The sequence below is a fragment of the Alligator mississippiensis genome, chromosome 1, assembly GCF_030867095.1.
Source record: "Alligator mississippiensis isolate rAllMis1 chromosome 1, rAllMis1, whole genome shotgun sequence".
NCBI classification, from domain to species: Eukaryota; Metazoa; Chordata; order Crocodylia; family Alligatoridae; genus Alligator; species Alligator mississippiensis.
In genome coordinates this window covers 130,199,723-130,224,208 of record NC_081824.1, presented here as the reverse complement: position 1 = coordinate 130,224,208, position 24,486 = coordinate 130,199,723, and the positions used below count along the sequence as shown (strand labels likewise).

At 42.0% G+C, this 24,486-nt stretch overlaps 1 protein-coding gene across 3 annotated transcripts in view; it reads right to left on the bottom strand.

Annotated features, from left to right (window-relative positions):
• AKAP12 (A-kinase anchoring protein 12) overlaps nt 1-24,486 on the bottom strand; it is a 112,371-nt gene that overhangs the window by 33,736 nt on the left and 54,149 nt on the right. For 2 of the 3 annotated variants that reach the window (XM_059714042.1, XM_019488320.2), the window contains exon 2: nt 8,763-8,880. The exons of the other annotated variant lie outside the window; for it this stretch is intronic. In XM_059714042.1, the coding sequence (XP_059570025.1) occupies nt 8,763-8,880 (118 nt within the window). The remainder of the gene's footprint in view (nt 1-8,762; nt 8,881-24,486) is intronic. 3 annotated transcript variants of the gene reach the window in all.

The following is a 24,486-nucleotide window of genomic DNA, read 5'->3' as shown; positions in this document are numbered from 1 at the left end:
GAGCCTTGAGTTCTAGTCACTTCTTTCTCCTGTGCTACGTATCCATTTTATGCAATGACTATGTAATGCAAAATGAACAAACAGATCAGAGAAAAGGCAAAAGGGAATATGATTCTGTAGCCTACTAGTTAGGATACTTCACTAAAAAGGTTTCCAAGTCTCTGGCCCCAGAATTGTTTTTACAGTTTACATTAGTAGTCATTGGATAAAATGGATAATAAGCACTGTGAGGAAGGGCCAGAACCCAGGACTCTCTCCAGCCTGGAAACAGAGCTTGAGCCCCAGAAAGGGTTGAGATTTCACTAGCTGATAGGAAAACAGGGTTAGCAGAAGAGCAGGGATGGCCCCATATCTACTTCTGTTAGCCCTGCATACCAGAGGAGACATTACACAGACACTGTGACTCTGAGAGATCTGCAAAGGTTTTTCATTTTCATTCCTTTGTTCTCCCCTGCATGCCTTTACACAGGAAGGCAGTATACAGGCCTCAGCTTTCAAGAGAAAATCAGCATGCTGCTAGCCTTCCTTACCCCATTCAGCTCTGCAATCTACAAGCTCTTCTAAAAGACCATTAGAGAGGATGGTTGGCTCTCTGCTAAATTATGCTTGTAGGAAACTTAAAGTATGGTTTTAGGTTTATATGATAAATTGTACTGATTATCCTTGACCAAAAGAACGTAACTTCTACTCAAATTTTATCACTTCCACATATGATAATAAACAGCATGAGAACAAAAACTGCTGGAAAAAACCAGACAGGCTACAGGACCAGATTATTAAATACTTTGCATCATTTTTTTCCCTTTGCTTTTAAGAAAAAAGAACAAATGATGTTACTATTTCTAAGAATGCAGGATATGCAATGCAAAGGAAGCCTTCTCTAAAGGGTGGTTGTAGTCCACAGCTGTGTCTACTATAAGATAATGTACACTGGGATTGCTTGTAGGTTGTTTCCATATACCAAAACCTGATGTTTAACTTGCTTCCTATGAAATATTTAGAGTAATCTTTCTCCCAGTTTGGCAGAGGTGCCAATGAAACAAAGTACTAATGTTAAACAATTGTCACTGTGCTTCATGATTTTTTTTAATGTGGCATTAATTGTGAATCTGTCATGGCTGAATCTGTGTGTAATACTGCAAGATCAGGCTAAAACTTTGCTTAAAAGTTAAACCTTTTGGTTTTTCTAATGGTGATACTAGTCTTCCCAGCTCAAACAGCATTTGGGGCCCTCTTTACTCAGAAGTAGAACATGCTGAAATTTGGGGTCCATTTTATGCTGATCTATCATTCTGTAATTTCCCATCATCATTCATTTTTAGAATTGTCACTTAACCCCATTCACAAGCTACACAAAAAAAGCATCTTAGCAGAAGCCCTGCAACTATAACAGTTAACAGTTTTTAAGCACTGTCTGCAAGTATCTTTCAATGAAAAAACCTTCAATGATCACTTTAGGAAAACGGGGGAAATAGAGGGAAAGGAGGGCATTATCATAGGCAGACCATTGAAAATTTTAGCACATTATTAACTGTGACAAACAGAACTAAATATCATAAGTTAAAATGTAACACCAGAGGATTTTTAGAAAAGGCTCAGTATAGTAAATGCAGCCCTAAGCAGATACAACTCAATACCACTAGGGTATGCACATGTAAAAGAATCAATTGCTGTCTGCAAAGAATCACATGTATTAGAGAAAGGATATTTAGCAGTGGAGAAATAATCTGATCATGTCTAATGATTCCAAAATTGTATGCAAGGCAAAAGCCATTATATTTGTGCCTTTTAAGTGCTGAGCACTTCCTATGAGCTAAGCAATTAAGTCAATAATACAGTCAGAATGAAAAAATGTACTTCATTTCCTAAACAAAACATATTTCTGGGAGGATGGATCTAGAGAAACTCGGCCTGAGGATAATTTGGGGCTGCTGCTACTTCTTTCTTATGGCATCAGATATAAACTTCCAAATCTATGAACTACTGGCTGGTGTTATCACTCAATGTGCAGATTCCATCTGCCCTGTCTGGACATTTGTAAAGATTGCAGCTTTTGATTAAGTGCTGTGCTGTGTGTTGGACACCATATTCACACAGTGTGCTGTCCAAGATGTTCATCTGGTGAAGTGTTGTTTTGAAGCATCCATATCCAGGTCTCAGTCTGTTCAGCTTGACCCATGCCTTGACCCATGCTTGTCTGTCAAGGTCATTGGTATAAAATGCTATAGGAATAAGGTCTGACCTTTCCCAGCAGTTGGCCCACTCTGTGCTCAAGGGTTTGGTTCACTGTTGCCAGTCTCTTCCAGGAGGTTGTGAGCTTCATGTACAAACAGTTTATGACTTTAATCCTCTTAATCCTCCATCTGTTTGGGTCTTCAGTTAACAGCTGACAGAGCAGGTGATTTTCATCATCTCTTGCCTCTATTGAATGTAATGATATTAGGATCTGTCGCCTTATATCACTTGGTCTAATGGCCCAGGGTACAGTACATCTGTAAGTTGTGCAGCCTGTTATGAGTCTCAACACACTATTAAGAACATTGTGAACCTTTTTAGTGTGACAACTTCTGGACCATGCAGGAGCAAAATATTCTGCGGGGGCATATTCCAGTGCAAGTGTAGCGGTTCTGAGCACTTTGAAGTTGGCACCCCTTGTCGTGCTGGCTAAACATCTTCAGGCACCTACTTGTCCAGAGACTTTACTGCTGACCTTCTGCACGTGATGTTTATAGGTGAGGGAATGGTCTAATGCGACTCCTAAGTATGTTGGTGTATGCTCACGGGGAAGCATGTGCTTGCCTACTCTTATACTCAGTGTGATCATGTCTTGATGATTGTCCAGTTGGAAGAGTGAAGATACCAATTTATTGATGCCAAACTTTAAAAGCCACTTGTGGAGACAGTTAGCAATGAATCCCATATCTTTTCCAGTTCTGTCACGTCTATTCCTTGGGCTACTATGGTGACATCGTCAGTATATATGTATCGCTTAGATACTGTATGTGGGAAGTCTGAAGTGTATCTTTAGTAGGCAACCATCGATCCTCTCGATCATGGTGTACATGTACCTGATGCATGCATTTACGGCTGAAAGCTGAATTAGAGAGTGACACAGCTTGTTACTAGTTTCAGAGATCCATATGTTGTCTGAGCTAAAGTCCAAGTTTACAGCATGCTGCTTTCTTCTTTCTTGCTTTGCTTCCATCCTCTGGATCAAAGCTGCTTCATGTTGAGCTGCACCCAATGCCAGTTGTTCCCTCTAGATCGTATAGGATTCTGTGTGCTCCTCTCAGCTTTCTATGTTGATGTTAAATGACTGCATATTATTTTGGCACACCGTGGTACTGCCACAGAGGGGTGACCCCACTTTCTAGAGCCATTTTGAATCTCACTATACAAAATATTCTTAGGGATTCGGTCTTCTCCCATTCTCCTGAGATAGCAACCTTTTCTTCTTGATAGTGGTTTTTAAGTGTGCCAGTCCTGTGCACTCAAAGTACCACTGTGTCTGGTATTCTGTCTTCCCGCTTTATTTTCAGGATCTTACACAGGCATCTCATTTGCAGGTATATACACTGAAAAGTACCAATGCTAGCGCTGACCCACTGGGGACTTCATTCTTCATAGTTTGTACTCTGCTTTTTTCTCCTTGGCTGGTAGTGAGTTGGAATGATCTGTTGGAGATCATGATCATGATGAAAGCGCTTAGCTTGCAGTCAGGTGTCATAGACTGCATTTTATATTTGATGCCATACAGTGTTATAGGTGGCTGTGAGGTCAATAAAGACCGCACCTGTTTTCTGCCTCATTCCAAATCCATTTTCTATGTCAGATGCAAGTAATGTAACTTGGTTAGTGGTACACTGCTCTTTCCAAAAGCCAACTTGTTCACTTCATGAGTTTGTATGTAACGCAGAGTAGTAAGATGGGTTGGTAGCTTTTTGGATCCTCTGTTGGTTTATTGGGTTTCAGCATAGCAATGATGCCAGTTTTTTCTCCAGATTTTTGGAAGTCTGTTATTTCTAGACATTTATACATTAATTTCTGAAGGCATCTATTCATTGTGGTTCCAAGCTTGGTAACAAATTCTGGGAATATCTTATCTGGTCCAGCAGCCTTGATAGCTTTAATAGCTGTGTCAAACTCACTGTCAGAGATGAGGGTGGTTAAATTAAAGGGGCAGTTAAGATTAATTTGGGCATAGGGTGACTTAAGTTGTTCATGAGTCAGATGCCTGCTCATTTCTGTGTGTTGCTTGCTTGTATTACTATATTTGCTGTTGCTTATGTTAGACAAAAGACTGGTCCATGTGCTAAGAAACAATTATGACATAAAATAGGCCAGGTTAATTTTTTAAAAACAGAAAATGCCTCATGCTTGTGGGTCAGAAAAGAAACAGGGTTTTGTTTCACAATATTCTGTCTGCCTAACAAGCTATGCAAGTATAGATCAGGAAGGGTATCCTTAGGGATCTGTTGGAGATGCAGATATGTGGTAGTAAGTAGTACTTACTAAGGATCCGAGTTTTCCGTTTGCCATGGAAAAATGTGGATTTTCTCCTTCAATGGAGAAAAACAGTCTTGTCTTCTTGGTTTATTACATCCCATTTTAAGTTAGACTATGCCGTGTGTGCTCTCACTATGCTTTACTGGGCTGTATCTTAGGCTGGGCAAAGATTTTTGTTTGTTCTGTCGTGTGCCTGAGGTTCCAAAGTGCTGTGTTCAATACATGCTCCCTTCAGAGAAAGAACTATTCTTGTTCAAGTGTTTATGAATTCAATCCCACTACCTTTCTCCCCCACTCCCCCCACTAAAGTTTGGCAGCAGCTGCCCTCCCTCCGCCATCAAGGGGAGAGGACAGAAGTCTGGTAGGCATCCCCCACCCCAGGCTGGAGTCCCGTGAGCCAGGGAGGGGATTTAAACCCTCACCTTCCAGTGTGCTACCCTCACCCTCCATGGTGCCTAGTCACACCCTCTCCTCTGGAGCAGGGAGGAGGTAAGAGCCTTGGAGGGCTTCTGTCTTCCCTTCCCTTTGGCAGTGGCTGGCAGACATGCTTCTAGTGCCCTCAAGCTTCTGGTTTGAACCACTGCAGGCATGTGGCTTCATTTTCTGAATCAAAAGTGAATGTCTGGTCATTTGCTAATTGGCTCAATCTGTGCAATTTAAACTAATCTGCAAAGACTGAATCAATTCAGCCTTGGGCTTTTTGACTGTCTGTACTATGAGACCGAGGTCATAGCACATCCAAAGCTCTGACAGAAGCTGCAGTGACATGTCAGTAAGTTCTGAGAGATCACTGGCATTCAGAATCACAGGGAAGGGCTATAGTCATACCCCCTTTCAGCTGCATGGCACATCTGTAATGCATTCTCTTCCCTGTGCATATGCCACACAGTGGAAGGGGATGACTGATCCTGAATACGCTCATGGTCTTCACAGCATGTGAAAAGCTAATCTTACAAGACAGTGATATGAAAAGCAATCGACTAGCAATGATATATATGAAACAAAAGCGATCTGTTAAATCCAAGAAGCAGAAAATGGAAGCCAAACATTCCCCAAAGGATTTTATTCTCCCAGGTGACTGTCACCTTCTATACTCTGTTGGTCTTACACATATGGTTTCTAGGGAGGAAGGGTTTCCCTACTTTCTTCTGAAGCATTGGAAACTGGTCCCAGCTAAAAGTGGGAGTTTGCCTACAGTGCAATGGTGCTTCTAATGGCATACAGGCAGATTGTCTGCTGTTGGTCAAAATAGTCTGAGACACATAAACCAACTAGCAAGTCATGAAAACATATCCACAAACAGCTCATACAAAATGACAGCCATGATATTGGCCTTCATCTTTTGAGGTCTCCTTATACTACAGCTGTCTCAGTATAAAAGTAGCAATAGCATCCAAATAGTATCCAAAACAAAAGCAAAGAGGTAGATTTCTTAAGAACCCAGGCATACTTCAGATAGCTGTCATCTTAATGGAAAATACAATCCCTAAGATTGACATGCCAACCAAGCTGAAGAAAAAAACTGCTAATTAAATCAGATTTGGAAAGAAACCATCTTCATATAAGTGAATATCTAATCTATTCATTCTTACAGGCCAACAGTTTTCCTACTGGTGTCAAAGTCACTGCCAACAAGGATTTGTGTTCATGTGTGAACATGAGGTCACTGAAAATGGCAATCGAATGAAGGTCTTTTTTGTTTGGTATTTATTTTAAAGGTCAAACTGAGTCTGGGTGAGAGAAATATTAGCCAAGCACAAGAAGGATGGTGCTAGCAATGAGCTGTGCTTGTAAAAAGTGCTACTGACTGAAGTCTGAAGAACAGCATTCTTTAACCAGTCCAGACTCTTTTTGAACAAGATACCATGCAGCTGTCAGTGATTTTTTTTTTTTAGATAGACTCAGACAACAGATAATAATAGAGCAATGGTTATCCACCTTTCTTGAGTCATCCCTCAATAGACTTGAGTCACCTCTCAGACACGGCCAGCTCTTAGTTTTTACTCTTTCTTTGACAGCAGAAAAATAGTAGAGAAATTCTTATGTTGCAAAGAACCAGAAAGACCACAACAGGTCAGAATGTTAACACTGGAATCCTATAGGAAAACTCTGGGTTTATCTTGTGAATCATGTTTACAAACCTAACAGTAATAACATTGCACAGCATCCCTGAAATGATTCCAGGGTAGCCCCCTGGTTGAAAATCACTGTAATAGAGAAATCAGGCTGTTGTCCTACCACTAAAAGGAATACACATGGCACTGTGTATACTATCTCACAAATCCTTTCCTCAGTAACTGCAATACCTTTGGGAAGATGTCTTCCAAGACACGTACAAGTACACTGTAGATATACTGAAATAATGACACTACAGTTTACAATCCACAGTAACCAGGTGTACAGCAAGAAGTGCCCCAGGACGAGGTGGGATAAAGTATCCTAGCTGAAAGAAAACCACTATGTTTTTATTATTTGCAGCATGGAAGATAAATATATCTACAGAGTCAAAAATAGAGATGAGACTCTTCCCCTAAATTTGAAAAGGTTTCTTAAAAAAATGACACTAGTGAGTAAGCATGTAAGGGGCAGATATAGCCAGGAAGTACAAACTTCAAGTGTCAAGAGATGCAAACTGACCATGCTTCTTCCACATGTATGGTCAAAAAGTTTACTCAAGAATTTCCTTTATCTATTCATTATACAGGCAGTTAGAAGCAGTGCGACTGCAATGCTTGATTTGATACCCTAACTGAAAGAAAGGAAGAACTGAACCTGAGACAGTATGTCTTGTATCCTTGAGCAATTTGCAGTTTCAATTTGCAATATATCTGTTTTCCAGTGAAGCCAAAGCTTATGTTAGTGTGCTCTGATAAGACAATTTCCGTGTAAAAATACTGCACTTTACATGTTCCAAAAACTGGAACACTACGCTTTATAGCTAGTGTTCCGCATTCTCAGTTTTTACTGATTTTCACTAATAAATTCCCTGATTTTTTAAGTCATTCAGTTTTTACTGATTTACACCTGTTTCATAGTTCTTAGGGTCAGAAGGGACCTAAACAGGTCATCAGTTCCGACCCCCTGCCCCCTGGCAGGAATGGGTGCTGCTGTTTTTCAGTTCAAATCCCTGTTAACCAGCATGAGTGGGGAATGGCCCATTCCCCACTCGTGCTGGTTAACAGGGATTTGAACTGAAAAATGGGTGGTGCTAATAAACGAAAAGTGCCACTGTGCCGGTTACCTGAGGCACAGGTTTCTGGCCAGACGTGGGGAGGGATGGTGGTGGCAGCCACAATCGGAGCAGGGGTAGGGGGTGGTGATGGCCATGTGGGGTCCAGGGAAAGGTGGCTGGAGCAGCTCCTGGGGGCTCTGACCCCGGGCAGGATGGGCCACAGGAATCGCTCCTAGGGCAGTGGGACTGAGCTACACCCCGGCAGCTCTAGCTTCGGCCATGCTCTGGGCACTGGGAGCTGAGCACTGGGCACTGGGGGGGGGGGCAGGCAGGAGAGCATGACCCCACTCCCTGCGGCAGGTGCTACACCCAGCTGGTCCGCATGGGTGACTGTGGCTGGAGCCACTGCCTGGGGGTGTGGAGCTCCCAACTCTGACCCTGGGCAGGGTGGGAGGTAATGGTGCTGGGGTTGGATCCTCCCACTCCACATCCGGCCATGTGTCACTTCTCCATCCCCCCAAATGCCAGGGCAGCCCAGAAGCAGGCTGCTGCAGCAGGGGGGAGGGGCATAAACACAGCCAGGGAAGAAAAGCAGTGCATGGTGCCATGTGCTTCCTGCTGCTAATCTGGGGGCACACGTCCATCGGGAAGAGCCCAGCACAGTTCCCCCAGCCCACAGCTCTCCCAGGGGATGAGTAGCAGCAAGAGCTGCGCCCCCCACCCTCCCCCCGCTTTGCTCCCTGCTGCAGCTCCAGGAGCTGCCGATGGGCTGCATCACACCCCGCCCCTTCCCTAGTCCCAGCCTTCCTCTCTCTATGCCAATTTTCCCCCCAATTTAAACTGATTTTTTTTTCCTTTTGTTCCTTTTATCCTGATTTCATCCAGGTTTTTGTGTTTTGAAGATAAACCCTGGACAATTCCCAAGTTTTGGGGGTTTTTTTAAGTAAAAACTGAGAATGCGGAACACTATTTATTGCAAGTAGCTTGTAGATTCTTGTTTCTTGTTCCCAATTGCTTAAAACAACTTTGATTTCTGTATTCCAGCCCTCTATAACCTGTCTGTTCATTGTAGACTTTTACTTACCATCTGTTATAACAGTATCTGTCTGTTGTTCATTGGTCTCCCCTGGTTGAAGGGTGAGCTCTACTTCTTCTTCTGCTATTCCATTAATGTTAGATATTTGTCCATTTGTCTGTAAAAGCTGCATTGGAAAGGGGTAGGATGACATTTGGAGAGGAAGAGGGGGATAGAAAGAGAGAAAACAAATGCACCATCAGTTTCAAGCCAGTGATATAATTCCATCTGTTCTCCCACAAAATATTTTGTATTTGTTTGTAGGCCTATGCATCTTTCCCCAGAAAATCAGCAGTCAGAAATTGGTATCCATGTCCTAAATGAGTAAAGTGATTTCCAAACAGTTTGGTTAAAACTATGTTTCAGCATGCCAATAGATGACCTGATGCCATAGCAGTAGTCACATACCACAATATACCTAATCTTGCCGAGTCAGTTTTGTGACATAGTGAACATGTGCAACCATGAATGTAACCATGTGATTTTATGTATGTTATAGCCTGTTATATTAAATTACTTATTTGCAGGGAAAAAACTGTTTTTTCTCCACTCTGTCTTCAGAATAACACAGCTAACTACTAGGCCTGTGCAAAGCAGCTAGTATTCGCTTCAGATTCGGCCGATTCGGAGAACAGTGACTCAATTTGGTGATTCAAATTACCGTCCTGAATCTGATTCAGAGATTTGGCCATTGCTGAATCGGCTGAATCTACGAATCAAACATCAGGCCCCATCCCCCGCCTACTCTCCCAGCCCCATCAACAGCTACCGCGCCCAGCCCCAGTGCCCGGGTTCTTTAAAAAAAAAAAGTCCCATACTCACTGGCTCCTGCCAGGCAGGGGGGCGATCCCCGCTGCCCCCCACTGCCCTGCGCTGTGGCGGGGGGGGGGAGAAGGGGGGGTGCTCTGTCACAAGCCCTCAGAAGCCCTGAGGCTACTGCACCAACTGGTGAGTGCAGGGCTTTTTTTTTTGGTCTTTTTAAAGAGCCGGGATGCTGGGGCCAGGCGGGGCAGTCTTTGACAGCCATGGCACAGATACAATCAACTGGTGGGCCAGATCTGGCCCATAAGCCATATTTTGCCCACCCCTGGGCTAGAGCCTCAACCATCCCCTGCGCAACTTAAAAAAAAAAATCCCTCACATCTTCCTGAATTATAAAAGCTCCAAATTACCCTTGCCAGGCTGCCAAAAATCACCTGTTTTTTCTTCTGTTTCTCTTCTAGATGTCATCAGCAGTGCAAATTTGAATAGTAAAAACACATACAAAAATTCAGCCCTGTAATGACTGAGAAATTAGGATTCTCTACTACAGAATTCAGATCCAGGTTGCTGGAAAGTGCAGGGGTACTTATTTTTTATCAGGTTTTAGAGCTGAGAAAATGAGGCAGGAGACTGATTTACTCGTGACATGTTGATACTGGACTCTACCCTGTTCCTCTTGAGGAATCGCTCACCGCTGGATTTTTCTCAGCACCTGGACTAGAGAAAGAACTGAATGCACCACCCATACGTCTAGCTACACTCGGAGCAAAGCCAGATAACATGGCAGGAAGGGTACATGTACATTGTAAAAAAGGGGCATTCCTGTTCTTTTATTTGGTTGGATAACCCCAAAGTTAAAATAGCAGTGAAGGCAAGATAACTCAGGTTTAATTGGGGTTAACAGCTCAGTTTCAATGCTAGGCTCCTTCAATAGTTTTTGAATGCAACTACTACTAAACCAAGGTAACACCCTGAGTTTCTATTTTAAAATTAGCTAGGCAATATGGATTAATAAACCAGAATTAAAAACATACTCCTTTCCTCTCCCCCTTTGTATGGACATACCCTAAGAGTATTTCCATCCTATGTTATGCAACAATGACAACCATTTGCTCTTGCTACCTGCCTAGGATGCTTAACTTTTTCTAACCTAAACATTCTTCTTGAGATCAATGGAAATATTCATGGTAATGAAGTAAAACAGAGATTTAAGTATTTGCTAAAGTGGAGACTAATTTTCCTGCTGTAATCAAGTCCAGAAATAAAATAGGAGTATTTGAATCTCAGTTACGTATACAGACCTTGTCTCAGGAAAAAAAAAATATTTATACTGATTCAAGAATGAAGGAATGTATGCATACAACCAAAGCACTGCATTCTTTCTAAATATTTTTACAGGTTAATTTTTCAAATGTAAGTTACATGTAATTAACATTATCTTTTTATGGGAACAAATTGCTGGAAAAAACATACAAAATTAAGAGAACTGCTCAATCATATTTTCATATGCAATGCTTTTTACCCAATATTACTCTCTTTTAGTCATATTAGTTATTACAACCACCTCTTAAAATGGAAAATATCTGCTACTCATTTTCTTAGTTTGTACACAATATAATTTCAAATATGGTCAGTCTTCATTATTTTTGTGGACCTTTTACTGGAAGAAATATATATTGTTAATAGGGAGCTATTAACAATAGTTAATAGAAAGTACAACAAAATTAAGAAGCATCTAAAGCTTTCAACTATTTTTTTTATACTGGCTTTTCAATTGATTTCAAAGTTCTTTCCCTAAAGACTCAAACTAAAAGGTCCTCAAGGAAAAAGGCAAACTTAGTCACATTCAAATAACATCTGCTTTTAAAAATTGCAAATTAAATGAAGGGCTTTCTGCTAAATGCCACCTTTCAAACAAAGAGCAAAATCATCACCATACCAGGTGGAGAAAGGTCCTACATTCTTGATTAAATCTCTTCTCAGACTGTTAAAACAAGCTGTGGGGTGGAGAGACGTATTCACTTGGATTAGCTAGCAACTGTCCAGTTACAATGGAATCTCAAAGCAATATAAGAACCGCTTGGCAAGAGCATTAGGTCTGCTTCTTATTGTTCAACAAACCTCTCATTTGCCAAGCCCCGAGCTTGAGAAAGGCTTCATGCACTCCTGGCTCCCCCATTCAAAGAAGTGTATATTCGGGTTCAAGATATTCTGTTCAGAAGCCCTTAACTGAGTCAAATTGATTCCACCTGGCCTGCCCATTCCCCTCAAAGCTGCCTTTCATAACTGCCTGGTCTGCTTCAGGAAAAAGGATACCAATATAGTTTAATGCTAATGCCACAGATGGAATAATTTGACTTCACAGTTTTTACATGCTGTGACCAGATATTAAATAGAAGAAATGGAGAACAGCTCAACACTCAGATTACAACCCCACTTCTCATATCATCTTTTGCACAAAATGTAAAACACAGGCACTTAGAAAGAGTAAAAATATAATAATCCTACGCAAAACAAATTGTGGACTTTGATAACCTCTTTTGCCTATACAGTATTAATGTCAAGCTTTTAAATTCCATTGTAAAAACATACAAAAAACAGAACAGAGGCTTAGTGTTTGTAAAGTGATTTTAGATTCTCTAATGAAAGTCTACAAAAATACACTGTCAAATTGGAAATTAAATTTTCAGCATTTTCTTTATACTAAACTGGTCAGAATAAACAGAAACATGTTTTGCTATATTTATATAAACATATGCACAAATCCAAATGGAATCCTACAAACATGTGCATATGCTTAAATTTATGCACAAGCAAAGCAATATTAATTCACACCTGTCTTAACAGACTCATTACCTTCACCACGAACTCCACTGTCACACTCTCTACAAGTTATACTCTCTACAGACCACGCATGCATTTAAAATCTACAGCATGTTTCTTTGTAGATGAAAAACTGTGAGCTGTCTGACAACGTCCTGCATTTGAATGCATTCTAAGCAACTTGAGTGCATGCGGTTATTATTTAGTAGTATTATTGTGATTGCAGATTGTTATCTAAAGTGAAAGTGTTGATTGTTGATCTAAAGTGTTTTTTTATTTTAATGATGGAATTAGATATAACAGGTCCTAACTGACCTCTCTTTTTTGAAGCTTTTTGTCTGGGAATGAAACATTACAGCTGGGAAGTTGAAATCTGAGATACAGCTATCTTGTCACATTCCCAGTCCTCCAACGGCTGGTCAAGGAATGCAAAATTTCAGCCCATGCAAATTTTATGGCAGAATGGAATTGTAAACCTCCAAAAGCACAATAGAGAGATTACAATACACTCTGATCAGGAAATTATGAGTGATCTTTGTAAGCAACAGTGTGACTATCAAAGTTCATTTATTTTACTTCATCAAAAGAAAAAAGTTTTTCAGGTAAAGAACATTTCTTAAAAATTACATACTGTGTAACTGTAAAGGTATTATAGAATATTATTTGGGTTCCTACAAAAGGACCACTCCTATATCCAGTATATCTTTTCTGTAAATAGTTCTAATTTTAACTTGCAGTCAGCAATTAATCCTTTTCCTGAAAACTTGGGCTTCAGCAAAATTTCTGCCCCCACTCCTATGCACCCTCCTGTCCTTTCCCCCACCCCCATCCCCTTAATCATGAGCCTTGTCAAACACTTTCTACGCTGAAAAGCTTATGAAAACAGATATGCCCGGCAGTATTCCCAGAAGTAAAAAAATTGCAGTTACTTTAGACAAAGAATGCAATGCTATAATCCCTCCTCTTGTAAACCAACATATCTTAGAGTCAGATTTTTTAATGAACTAAAGTTGATCCAGTTCCTGCAGCGAGAGTCATTTACTAATACCAGAGTGCTGAAAACAGTATTGCCAAGCACACTCCTAGAATTTACTGTTGATTAGATTTCTATCCTGCCCTAACCAAAAGGCTCAGAGCAGCTAATAAACAAAGTGGAAGGATTTTACTTATTTAAGTTCTTTTGTGCCGATTGTTCTTCCCTGCTTCCATCATCATTAGGAAAAACTTCACAGTTAGGGTGTCCAGACTGTGGAATAAGCTCCCTCCAGAGGTGGTGCAATCACCCACCCTGGAAATCTTCAAGAGGAGACTAGACAGTCACCTTGCTGGGGTCACCTGACCCCCAGTTATCTTTCCTGCTTGATGCAAGGGCTAGACCTGATGATCTTCCAAGGTCCCTTCCAGCCTCACAATCTATGAATCTGAAGTCACATTTAGCCGTGTTTTTGGTAAACGTGCCTTTAATCCTGCCACCTTCTCTCCCATGTAAGGAAGTACTACAGCATTTCCTCCCCTCACATCTCTTATATGTCTGACTATAAAAGGTAATGCAATTTCTGCCATGCAGCTGTACAGAATTCCAAAACCAAAGATCTCCATTTCAAAACTATGTTAAGATTGCCATGTAAAAATAATTTAGTCACCTAGGACACTTTTACATGTGCTTTGGGAGGGGGTCGCTCCGAGAGCCACTCTAATTAAAGCGTTGCGGTGTCTTATGTATCAGCGTCCCCATGCTTAAAAATGGTGGTGGAGGTGCTTGAACTAAAGTTCATTCGATGAGCTTTAGTTCAAGCACCCTACCGCCATTCTGAAGCACACAGACGCTGATACATGAGACGCAGGAGGCTGCTAGAGCACGGTATTTGCCACGCTTCAGAAGACTTGATTAATCAGAGCAGCCTCCATGCTCGTGTACAGGCACTCCTATAATTTAAATTTACAAACCCAGCTCCTAAAGAAATGAGTTGTTAAGGGCATCAAAAATCTTATACTGGTCGTGTAAAAAAAACAAACATTATTTTAATTGAGTATGAAGAAACGCGTATTTAATAACCGCCTCTATACCTTAGCTACTCCATGTAAAAATATGGATAGCAGTAATGCTCTGTAATTAGTAATTTTTATCAGTCGCTTTCAAAGCACTTTATCAAGCAGAACCCACATTTCTAACATTCATATAAATTGGTCCAGTTCTCTGTGCTTTAGAAATACTGGGAATACGATGCAGGCATAAGCAAGGTCTTGGATCTATCACAAGCCTATTATAGCTGACAAGTTAGTTGTCTGCTATCTATTCTGGAATATGGACCTTTGCATATTTTTTCTTGATCCCTGAAGGAAAAGGGAGGCATAATGCTTCTGTCAAGTCTTCGAAGAGTGAACTTGTTCTGTTCAGATGCTAACAAAAATATTGTTAATTTTTACCACATTATTTTTTTCCTACACAAAAATAATATCTAGTTTTACATGTACCTGTCATTTCTTAAGCAATACTATTTCAGCCCTGTAAAATGATTACATTTGAAGTGCATACCCCCCTAACCTTCTTCCAGTACTGAAGGGCAAAACTAATGCTTTTACTCTCTACCATTTACCAGTACTATTTAAATAGTTTAATGTGCATCATTCTTCAAAATGAACTATTCCAAACAGGAGATTTTACAACACCTTCAGCTTGCCTGTAAAATATGAATTTTAATTTTTACCTAGGAGAACTGTTACAATCCCTGCTCTCTCCTATGCCTGACAATCCCCGCTCTCTCCTACGCCTGATGAAGGGTGTGTGCACCTGAAATCTTGCAAATAAATACAATAACTTGTTTGCAAATATCTAGTTGGTCTAATAAAAGATATCACCTCTTCCACAAGTTTTGATTCCTTTTGCCTCTAGACCAATATGGCTATAACCTAGATACCTGACTCATTCTTGCAGAAACTTCTTTGATTAGGACACCCCCAATAGCCCAGCCAGCAAGTGGGGGGGGAGGGCCCTCACAGCAGGAGGGTTATGTTCCCCCCACACACACTTTCCTCCCAGCCCCTGCTGACACCAGCTGGCGGGGTGCAGGGCTAGGGAGAGGGGCCACTCTGGCAGCCTCCTGGGAGGCATATGGGAGTGCCCCCAGCAGCCAGTAGAGCAGGGGCAGGCAATTATTTCGGGTGGAGGGCCGCTTACTGAGTTTTGGCAAGCCATTGAGGGCCACATGACAGGCAGCCAAGGGTAGATAGATATTAATTTTCTAAATTTTTTAGGGGCCTTGCGGGCCAGATAAAATGGCCTGTCAGGCCACATCCGGCCCACGGGCTGCATTTTGCCCACCCTGCAGTACAGGGAGGCTTCAAACCACCCCACCCCCTCCCCCCCCATAGTGAACATCTGTTCGGCTGACTTCTGTTCTAACTTATAATGCTTTTGTGAAAAACATAGTATGTTAGAGTGCTTCCACAAAGGGCTTTTTGAACATCTGTACTTAGCCTATGACACAGATTAGGCATTGCCCAGACCACTCTCTGACACTCCTTTTGAGGTTGAGCTACTGTCCCTTGCATTTACTAGTCACTGGGTAATCTGGATAGAGAGCACTATTGTAGGGAAGTTTCTGTCCCAGTGGGAGCAAGGGTCCAGGATGGACACCAGGACCTACTCCCTTCCAAGGCAGTAACTATTTCACAGAGGCACACCCCTTATGGCTTGCTCTCTTCCACCTGACTCCAACTATCTCCCTCTTTTGGATGCCCAGGAGTCCAGCTTCAAAAGGTGCCCCAGAGATGGGACTAGATAATACCTGACCTGTGGCCTGGTAGCAAAAGCACTGTGCTTAGAAGTCAAAGACATTCACATTCAAACCCTCTCTAAGAGGGGCCTAGACCCTGGGTCTCTTCCCTCCTGACAAGTGCCCTTATCAGTCAGCTGTCTGGGTTACAAAAAGAGAGGGCCCCTCTTCACCAGCACCTTATAATTCCTGCTAGTCAGTTTTCTGACTGGCTACATTTTCATGACTTTGATACAGGCACACATCTGGAACAGGTACATGTACATAGCCTATGCACATGCTCAGTCCATCCATGCATCCATGCTGTAGGGGAAGCAAAATGACTATGTAAGTGCCAACAATGCTACTTACTAAAAAGCTGCCATTTAGATTCACAAATGGAAACAGAACTTGACTCTTAGTTTTTAAAACAGGTTTTCTTTTATGAGAAAAGTTGCACAGGCTCTTTTATGAAGGTACACTCTCACAGTCCTTACTGTATGGGTCAGTGCAGTCTGTCCCACTGCATTAGTACTTCAGAGAAACTAATTTCAATTTTCAGTCACATTAGCTGCCTCATTTCTCTGAAGGGATCTGAGCAGCAATTTGGACCAATTATGTCTAATTTGGTAAGCACTGCTTTAATTCTACTGGGAATAGTTATATAGTTTAGACAAATGTAAAGCCAAAGTTTGGAGAGCTAGCCGAGAACCTCAAAGACCAAATTAAGCATTAGAAATATCATTAGTTGGGTTCTGCATGTTTACTTGCAAGTGAAGAGATAAATGCATCAGAGTTGTTAATCTAACAGGTTTCTGAGAGACACATTCATGACTCCTCTTATTTATGAAACAATTATGAATGTGTTGCCTGAAAAGAAGTGGTTATCCAGTTCACTGATCCTTCAGTTTATTCATTTCTCACAACAAAGGGCTTGCAGTGATGTAACATTTCTGCTTCTGCCATGTCACCAGAACACATCATGCACAACACATTTTTGAACCCTTTCTTCCTTTCACCTCTCCACAGAAAATAAAATGAAGCACAGATGTACAGTTAACAACCTTAACTCACACACATTCAATATTACACAAATCCTGATATAGCCAATTATAGTCCATACCGCTGGTTTCTCTTTATGTGTTGCAAATCGCTGGATTCTGTCTACTACACCTTTCAACAATTAAAACTAATTTTAAAAATTACATAGGACATGAATGAATAAAAGGCTGCTGCCCCATTACTGGGTGATAGAGCATATACCATTCCTTATTCTCAGTAGACTATTTATTTTATATCCCACTTGCATCCAAACAAGGTTCAGGGCAACTTACAATAAAGGCTACAAGTTATGAAACAGACTCTCCAAACAACATCCCACAAATCTGAAAAACAATCCCACTCCACCCACTCCTATTTCCCTGCCTCTCACCCAGGACAGCAGCCCTCTCCCTCCAAACCAGTGGGATGCAGCTTTATCTTTCCCCATTTCTAATCACCATCATTCCCAACATTCCTCATAGCAGACCCATGTCCATTCCAAGGATTCCTCATACCAGACCCAAATGCACCAAAGTTAATTTTGCCGCATTCTCTTAATCCTTCTACACTGATTCTACATCAGATTACTAAAATAACCTGATCCAGCTGTCTGAGCAACTGAGCAAACTAACATGAAGGTACTGCATTTTTTCCCCGCAGTTTGATTTTTAAAACTCATGTGTTGACATGCTACTCAGTGCATAGATATACCATTCAGTGCCATATTACGAAAAAAATTACTTACACAGCAACATTTTGAAAAATAAAAATTAGATCACTTCTAAATGTTGTTTGCTTATAGCAGTATGCCTAGCTAATCTATTAAAGAATCTGAAGGTTTTACAGACTCCTGGTGCAGGTAAAATAAAGGTCCATATTTTACAAATACAAAACACATACTTAACTTCACAATCTTATCTTCAAGTAACATCATCTGCATATAAATTCAACTACAATGATGACTCACAGATCTACCTTTGTACTCCAGACCTGTTTCTATCCAAACTAAAATCTCAATCCATATCTTCAACACAGCATCTCAACCTCCTAATGTTTTTATTCCCACTACAACTCTGCCTTCTTCAACAACTGTGATGAAAAACACCTCCTTTCTGTCACACAAGCCTATAATGTAAATGAGACCATCAACCTACTCATCTCCTAAATCCTTACATCTCAGGCTATATATATAACTAGATGTCTGTATCTTGAGGCCTTTGGTTATATAACACTTTTAAGTGACCTTTCTAATCAATATGACTAAAACTCATCTAACACTTCAGCATTTAATGTCTCAGCTTCTACAATATCTTCCTCTCTGGCCTTGGTGAAAGTAATCTTGCTTTGGTGTTATTTCTTCATAACACTTCTAAAACTACTGTTTTCCTAATCCATTGCTTTGACAACCTCTCCCCTCACTTTGTCCCTCTTGACTGGTTTTTGCACCTCTCTCACTTTAAACACAGGTATAGGCTTTGAAAGTGAACATGGATACTTAGCTTTCATAGGGCACGTCTACATGAGACGCTCAACTTTGCATAAGCATAGTTTACTGCGAAGTAAGCACATGCATCTACATCTACACGTTTACTTTGCTGTATACCTCTCTAATCCTGAGTATATTTGCTACCTGCAAACGCAGGTAGCAAATTTACTTGGGATTAATAACAGCTCCGTAGCGCTTGTGTAGACACCCGACCAGGAGCAAAATCTTCATCCAGTCAGACATCCACCAGGAGATAGCTCCTTGCCCTCGGGAGCTGCCTGCTGCCAGGGCGGGCTTCGCCACAGGAGTCTGAGTGGGGACTATGCCCCCCTGCCCCAGCAGCAGGGAGCTCCGCAATCAGGACTGGGGAGCAAGGGCTGGGAGATCCTTATCTCTCAGCTTGTGCCCTGCAGTTGCAGGGCTCAAACTCAGAGACTCTTACCTTCCATCAGAGGCTCTGTAAGTGTGGGGCTACTGCTGGGAGATGCTTATAAGGGTCCCCCAGCCTGAGCTCCACAACCAGAGGGCTCAGGCTGGGAGATAAGCATCTCCCAGCAGCAGTCCCTGAGTCGCAGAGCTGTGGCAGGGAAATAAGGGTCTTCCAGCTAAAGCCCCATGACTGTGGAGCTGGTGCAGGGAGCTCCTTGCTGGCAGAGGCAGAGGAGCCTGTTCCCTCCCCACCCTGCAGCTACATGCTGCCCTGCGGTCCCAGGTGGGAGGCAATGTCCTGCTGCCCTTCCAGCCCCCATTCCCTGATTGAAATCATGGAACGGGGGTTGAGAGCTTGTTCCCAGCCCCCGCACTGCAATCACAGAGCTGGGACTGGGAACAAGCTGGGAGCTCCCTACATGGGGTCAGTTTTCTGCCCAGCTTGGAGCTAGCTGGGACCTGCCCCTGAGCAGGACAGTTCTCAGCCAGCCCCAGGCTATGCAAGGAAGCAGTGCAGCCTGGAAGTGGTTGGAGACTGTTCTGTTTTGGACAGTGACCAACCAGCTCCAGGCTGCACATGCAGGGGGATATTGTCCCTGCCATAGCAGCAGGCAGCCCCCCAGCTGTCTCCTGGCCCGGTGCTCCCTGCCAGCCCCTGGGCTAACAACACCCAGGGGAAGCCAGGAGCTCTCCCCAGTGGCGGCAAGGACCCATTCCAGGGTTATAGGGAACTGTGAGCAAATCTACTCCCTAATCCCCACATGTGTAAACACCTGCCCAAAAACCCTTACTGTGCAATAGCTTACTTGGCAGGAAATCTAGGCTGGAGTAAATGCATGTGTAGATGCACCCATTGAGTAACAGGAGGTTGACTCCCATTTCTAACACACCAGCCTCCATCTTTCCACCTGCTAGATTTTCAAATAAGCACCTCTGTGCTTTCTCCCACACTGTCCCTCATTATCCTTCCTCAACATCCACAAAACTACCTCACTATCTTCCTTCTAGGACAGGAGTCGGCAACCCCCGGCACACATGCTGAGCATGGCACACGAGGCTACTTTCTGTTTACAATTTTTAGACAATCTGGTATTTACATTTTAAAAAGGGCAACATTTATGATTATTAACTATACTAATATGTGGTGCATCCTGCCATGTACCCCTGCCCTTGTTTTGTTTTTCTGACATGCTGGCACTCCGGCACCTTCCAAGGTAGACAGTGTGGGTTTTTTCAGCACACTGGCCAAAAAACATTGCCTACCCCTGTTCTAAGATGTCTACAGAAAACTTGACAAGAAATAGGGCTATTACGTGACATACGACATGTGCCCATCAAGCTGACCAATACTGTCTGATCTTTTGTTTTTACTTGCTGCCTGCTGGTATCTGTTGTCTTGTCTTATACTTAGATCTTAAGTTCTTTGGGACAGGGATTGTCTTTTTGCTCTTTATGTACAACAGTCACTTGCACATTGGCTCCTGGTCCACAATTAAGTATTATATGTTGTTACAGCAGCAATAACAACATGCAAATTTTATTTACAAAGCACTTTCAACTCAGTAGAAGTGCTCAGGTACTGAACAACAAATATAAGACAATTTATCAACTGCTCAAAGTCCAGCAACTTTGTAAAGAGATGGACAGACAAAAACAACAAATAAAACACCTCTGAATGACTTAAATTTTCAGGTACTTTTAAAAGTGGGAAAAGATTAAATGAGCTGCATTTCAGCTCTGTACACTCAGGAAAAGCTTGATTGCCTCACATAAGCCTTACAGCAGAATCTCTACACACCATTGCAATGCCAGAATAGAAACCTGTCAGGTGGAAGCTCAATGAAGAGGTCTAAAGAATTACCAAAACCTGTCCCATTCAGAGCTGCATAGAATGTAAAAAAACCCCAAGAACACCAGAACAAAGCACTATGATCTTAATAGCTCAAATCCATAAACAGTCCTGACGTTGCATTCTGAACAATCTGCATGCAGCAGATTAGCCTCACTTACAGAGTTTCACCATGTAAATTATCTTAAATAAATATGGGTGTTGCCTACACAAACAGCTTAACTAAAAGCTGGTTTTGCAAGCCAGGTCTAACAATGGATTGCCACAGACAAGATTAAAAAATGATGGGCAGAGTTAACATAGTTCACTACATTCAAGACAAGTCCCCTCAATCCTAGAAGACACAAGACCAAAGCACCTCATAAAAACAACCTGATCAACAAGGCATACCTCTCTTCCCAGGCTGACGACAAGATAGTTTTATTGTATCCAACTAGCAATACCATTGAGGTATTCCTTCAGAACCAAGACTGACCTTTGCATAGTCCACATGCCATTAAACTGATAGTTGTGTATCATCAGCATATCAATGGTACTGTACTATGTACTTCACAGTGGTCTTCCCAAGGGGCTTCAAATACCAGATCTAAGAACACTGGAAGCAATAGTATTGGGTTTAAAAAACAAAAAACAAACAAAAAATCCCAGGCATACCCATTCACAATAGCCTAGTGAGGTTAAGGCATGCTAGTTTCTCTAGCCAACAGCAAACAAGTGACAGCACCAGGCCCAACTTCTGTTTCCACCCTAAATAATGAGGTACCCCTTTACAGCTTAGGTCAATTGAAGGAGCCTTTGGTACAAGGCCAAATTAGGAACTGAACTCATCTCTTGTTAACAACAGCAAAATACATGAACCACTCTGCCTCTGGTAGTAAGCATAGTCACACTAATTTCAGGAATTTATTATAATCTCTCACAATACAAGAACGGGTCATAAAATAAAACTAGTAGGTAATAAGTTTGAAACAACCAAAAGGAAGTTCTTTTTCATGCACTGGGTAATTGAAGTGTGGAAACCATTGCCACCAGATGTTGTGGAAGCTGACAGTTTAGCCAGATTCAAAAAGGAACTGGACAAATTCAGTATCCTTTTTGCCCTTTCTTGCTCCATTTCCTTTTAATCCTGTCCCCCCAACCCTTGTTGGGTATTTATTGAGCATTGGAGTTGGGGGGTACAGCCTCTGAATCAGAACTTGCTAGACCTCGTATGCCTACAGACTGAAAGTGGGAGATGAGCAGTGGAAGAAACCCTGGTCATACCCTGTTTACTCTCTCAGCATCCATTTTCTGATACTCTGTGACACAAGATACTGGGCAAAATGGATCTATGATCTGACCCAGTAAATGGCATCTCTTGTGTTCTTATGTTCTAAGTTGGTAGTCTAATTGCATGTAACTGTTTATAAGCCTGGAGTCCAAAAATGTAAAAACCTGGCAACTTGATGAAGCTTCTGACTGTACTGAGTAGACCCTTATAGAATCATAAAAAGTTAGGGTTCGAAGGGACTTCGGGAGGTCATCTAGTCCAACCCCATGCTCAAAGCAGGACCATACCCAACTAGATCATTCCAGCCAGGGCTTTGTCAAGATGGGCCTTAAAAATCTCCAACGATGGAGATTCCACCACCTCTCTAGGTACCTGTTCCAGTGTGTGCTTCACCATCCTACTAGTGAGAAAGCTTTTTCTAATATCCAACCTAAACATCCCTTGCTGCAACTTGAGATCATTGCTCCTTGTTCTGTCACTTGTCACCACTGAGAACAGTCTGTCTCCATCCTCTTTTGAAGCCCCCTTCAGGTAGTTAAAGGCTGCTATCAAATCCCCTCTCAGTCTTCTCTTCTCCAAACTAAATAAACCCAGTTCCCTCAGCCTCTCCTCAGAAGTCACGTGCCCCAGCCCCCTAACCATTTTCACGGCTTTCTGCTGGACTCTCTCCAACTTGTCCACATCCTTTCTACAGTGGGGAGCCGAAAACTGGACACTGTACTCCAGATGAGGCCTCACCAGCGCAGAATAGAGGGGAATAATTACTTGCCATAGTCTGCAGGCAAAGCTCCTACTAACGCAGCCCAGTATGCCATTAGCCTTCTTGGCAACAAGGGCACTCATATCCATTTATGTCCACTGTAACCCTCAGGTCCTTTTCTGCAGAGCTGCTGCCCAGTCAGTCAGCCCCCAGCCTGCACTGGTGCATGGGACTGTTCCATCTTAAGTGCAGAACTTTGCACCTGTCCTTGCTGAACCTCATGAGATTTCTTTTGGTCCAATCCTGTAATTTATCTAAGTCACTCTGAATCCTAGCCCTACCCTCCAGTGTATCTACTACATCCCACAGCTTGGTGTCATCTGTGAACTTGCTGCGGGTGCACTCCATCCCATCTTCCAAATCATTAATAAAAATATTGAACAAAACTGGCCCCAGGACCAACCTGAGGCACTCCACTTGATACCAGCTGCCAGCTAGGCATCAAGCCATTAATTACTACTCATTAAGCCTGACAATCCAGCCAGCTTTCTATCCACTTTACAGTCCATTCATCCAACCCATACTTCCACAGCTTGCTTGCAAAAATGCTGTGGGAGACAGTATCAAAAGCCTTGCTAAATCAAGGTATATTAAGTTCACTGCTTTCCCCACATCCACAGAGCCAGTTATCTCATCATAGAACACATAGAATGGTCAGGCATGACTTGCTTTTAGTGAATCCATGCTGACTGTTCCTAATCACCTTCTTCTTCTCTAGGTGCTTAGAAATGGATTCTTTGAGGACCTGCTTCATGATTTTTCTAGGGACTGAGGTGAGGTGACCCTTAATGATGAGTTGACATTTTAACTATTTCCTCATTCTCTTCCACAGTTAGTGACATTATATAGTTTACGTAAGTAAAGCTGATCAGGAAAAAAAATAGCGAACAATTTAAAAAATGTTGACAAACGCTTTTATCAAAGTTTTTTAAAACAATTTGTTTGGAACATATTTTCAAAAAATTTCCTACCTTTTTTAAATTCCAGTTTTTCCTTTTTTCTTCCTTGTCCCCCCACTTGCCACTCAAAAAAACCCAACAAGGGTTGTGGGGACAGGATTAAAAGGAAATGGAACAAGAAAGGGGAAAAAGGAAATACTAAAGAAGTCAGGAGTTTGGGATTTCTTTAAGAAAAGTACTGAAAATATTTTAAAAAATTTTTACACAAAAAATGATTTGATAGTAAATAGTTAAACCACATGTCTTCAACATTGGCAATGGTGTAAGTTTGTGTGTGTACCAAACACAGGCACTTTTAATAATGCAAACACATTTTGAAAATGAGAATTATCATGTAGTTAGACAGAATTCTAATATTATAAAAGCCTTCGTCTGTCTGTCTGTAACACTTTATTTGCACTCTGATTGGTTGTCTCGGCAGCCAGTCACAATGCTGACTGAAACAACCAATCAGAGTGCTCTGCACAGACAGAAGCACTGCCATGACAGTGGGGACTGAGGGGCCAAAGTAGGTTGGAGGCTCTGCTCCTTGGAGGCAGCAGCATGGGGTGCTGGCAGTGCTGCACTGGTCTTGACCCCCCGCTCTGGTCTCACTGCCG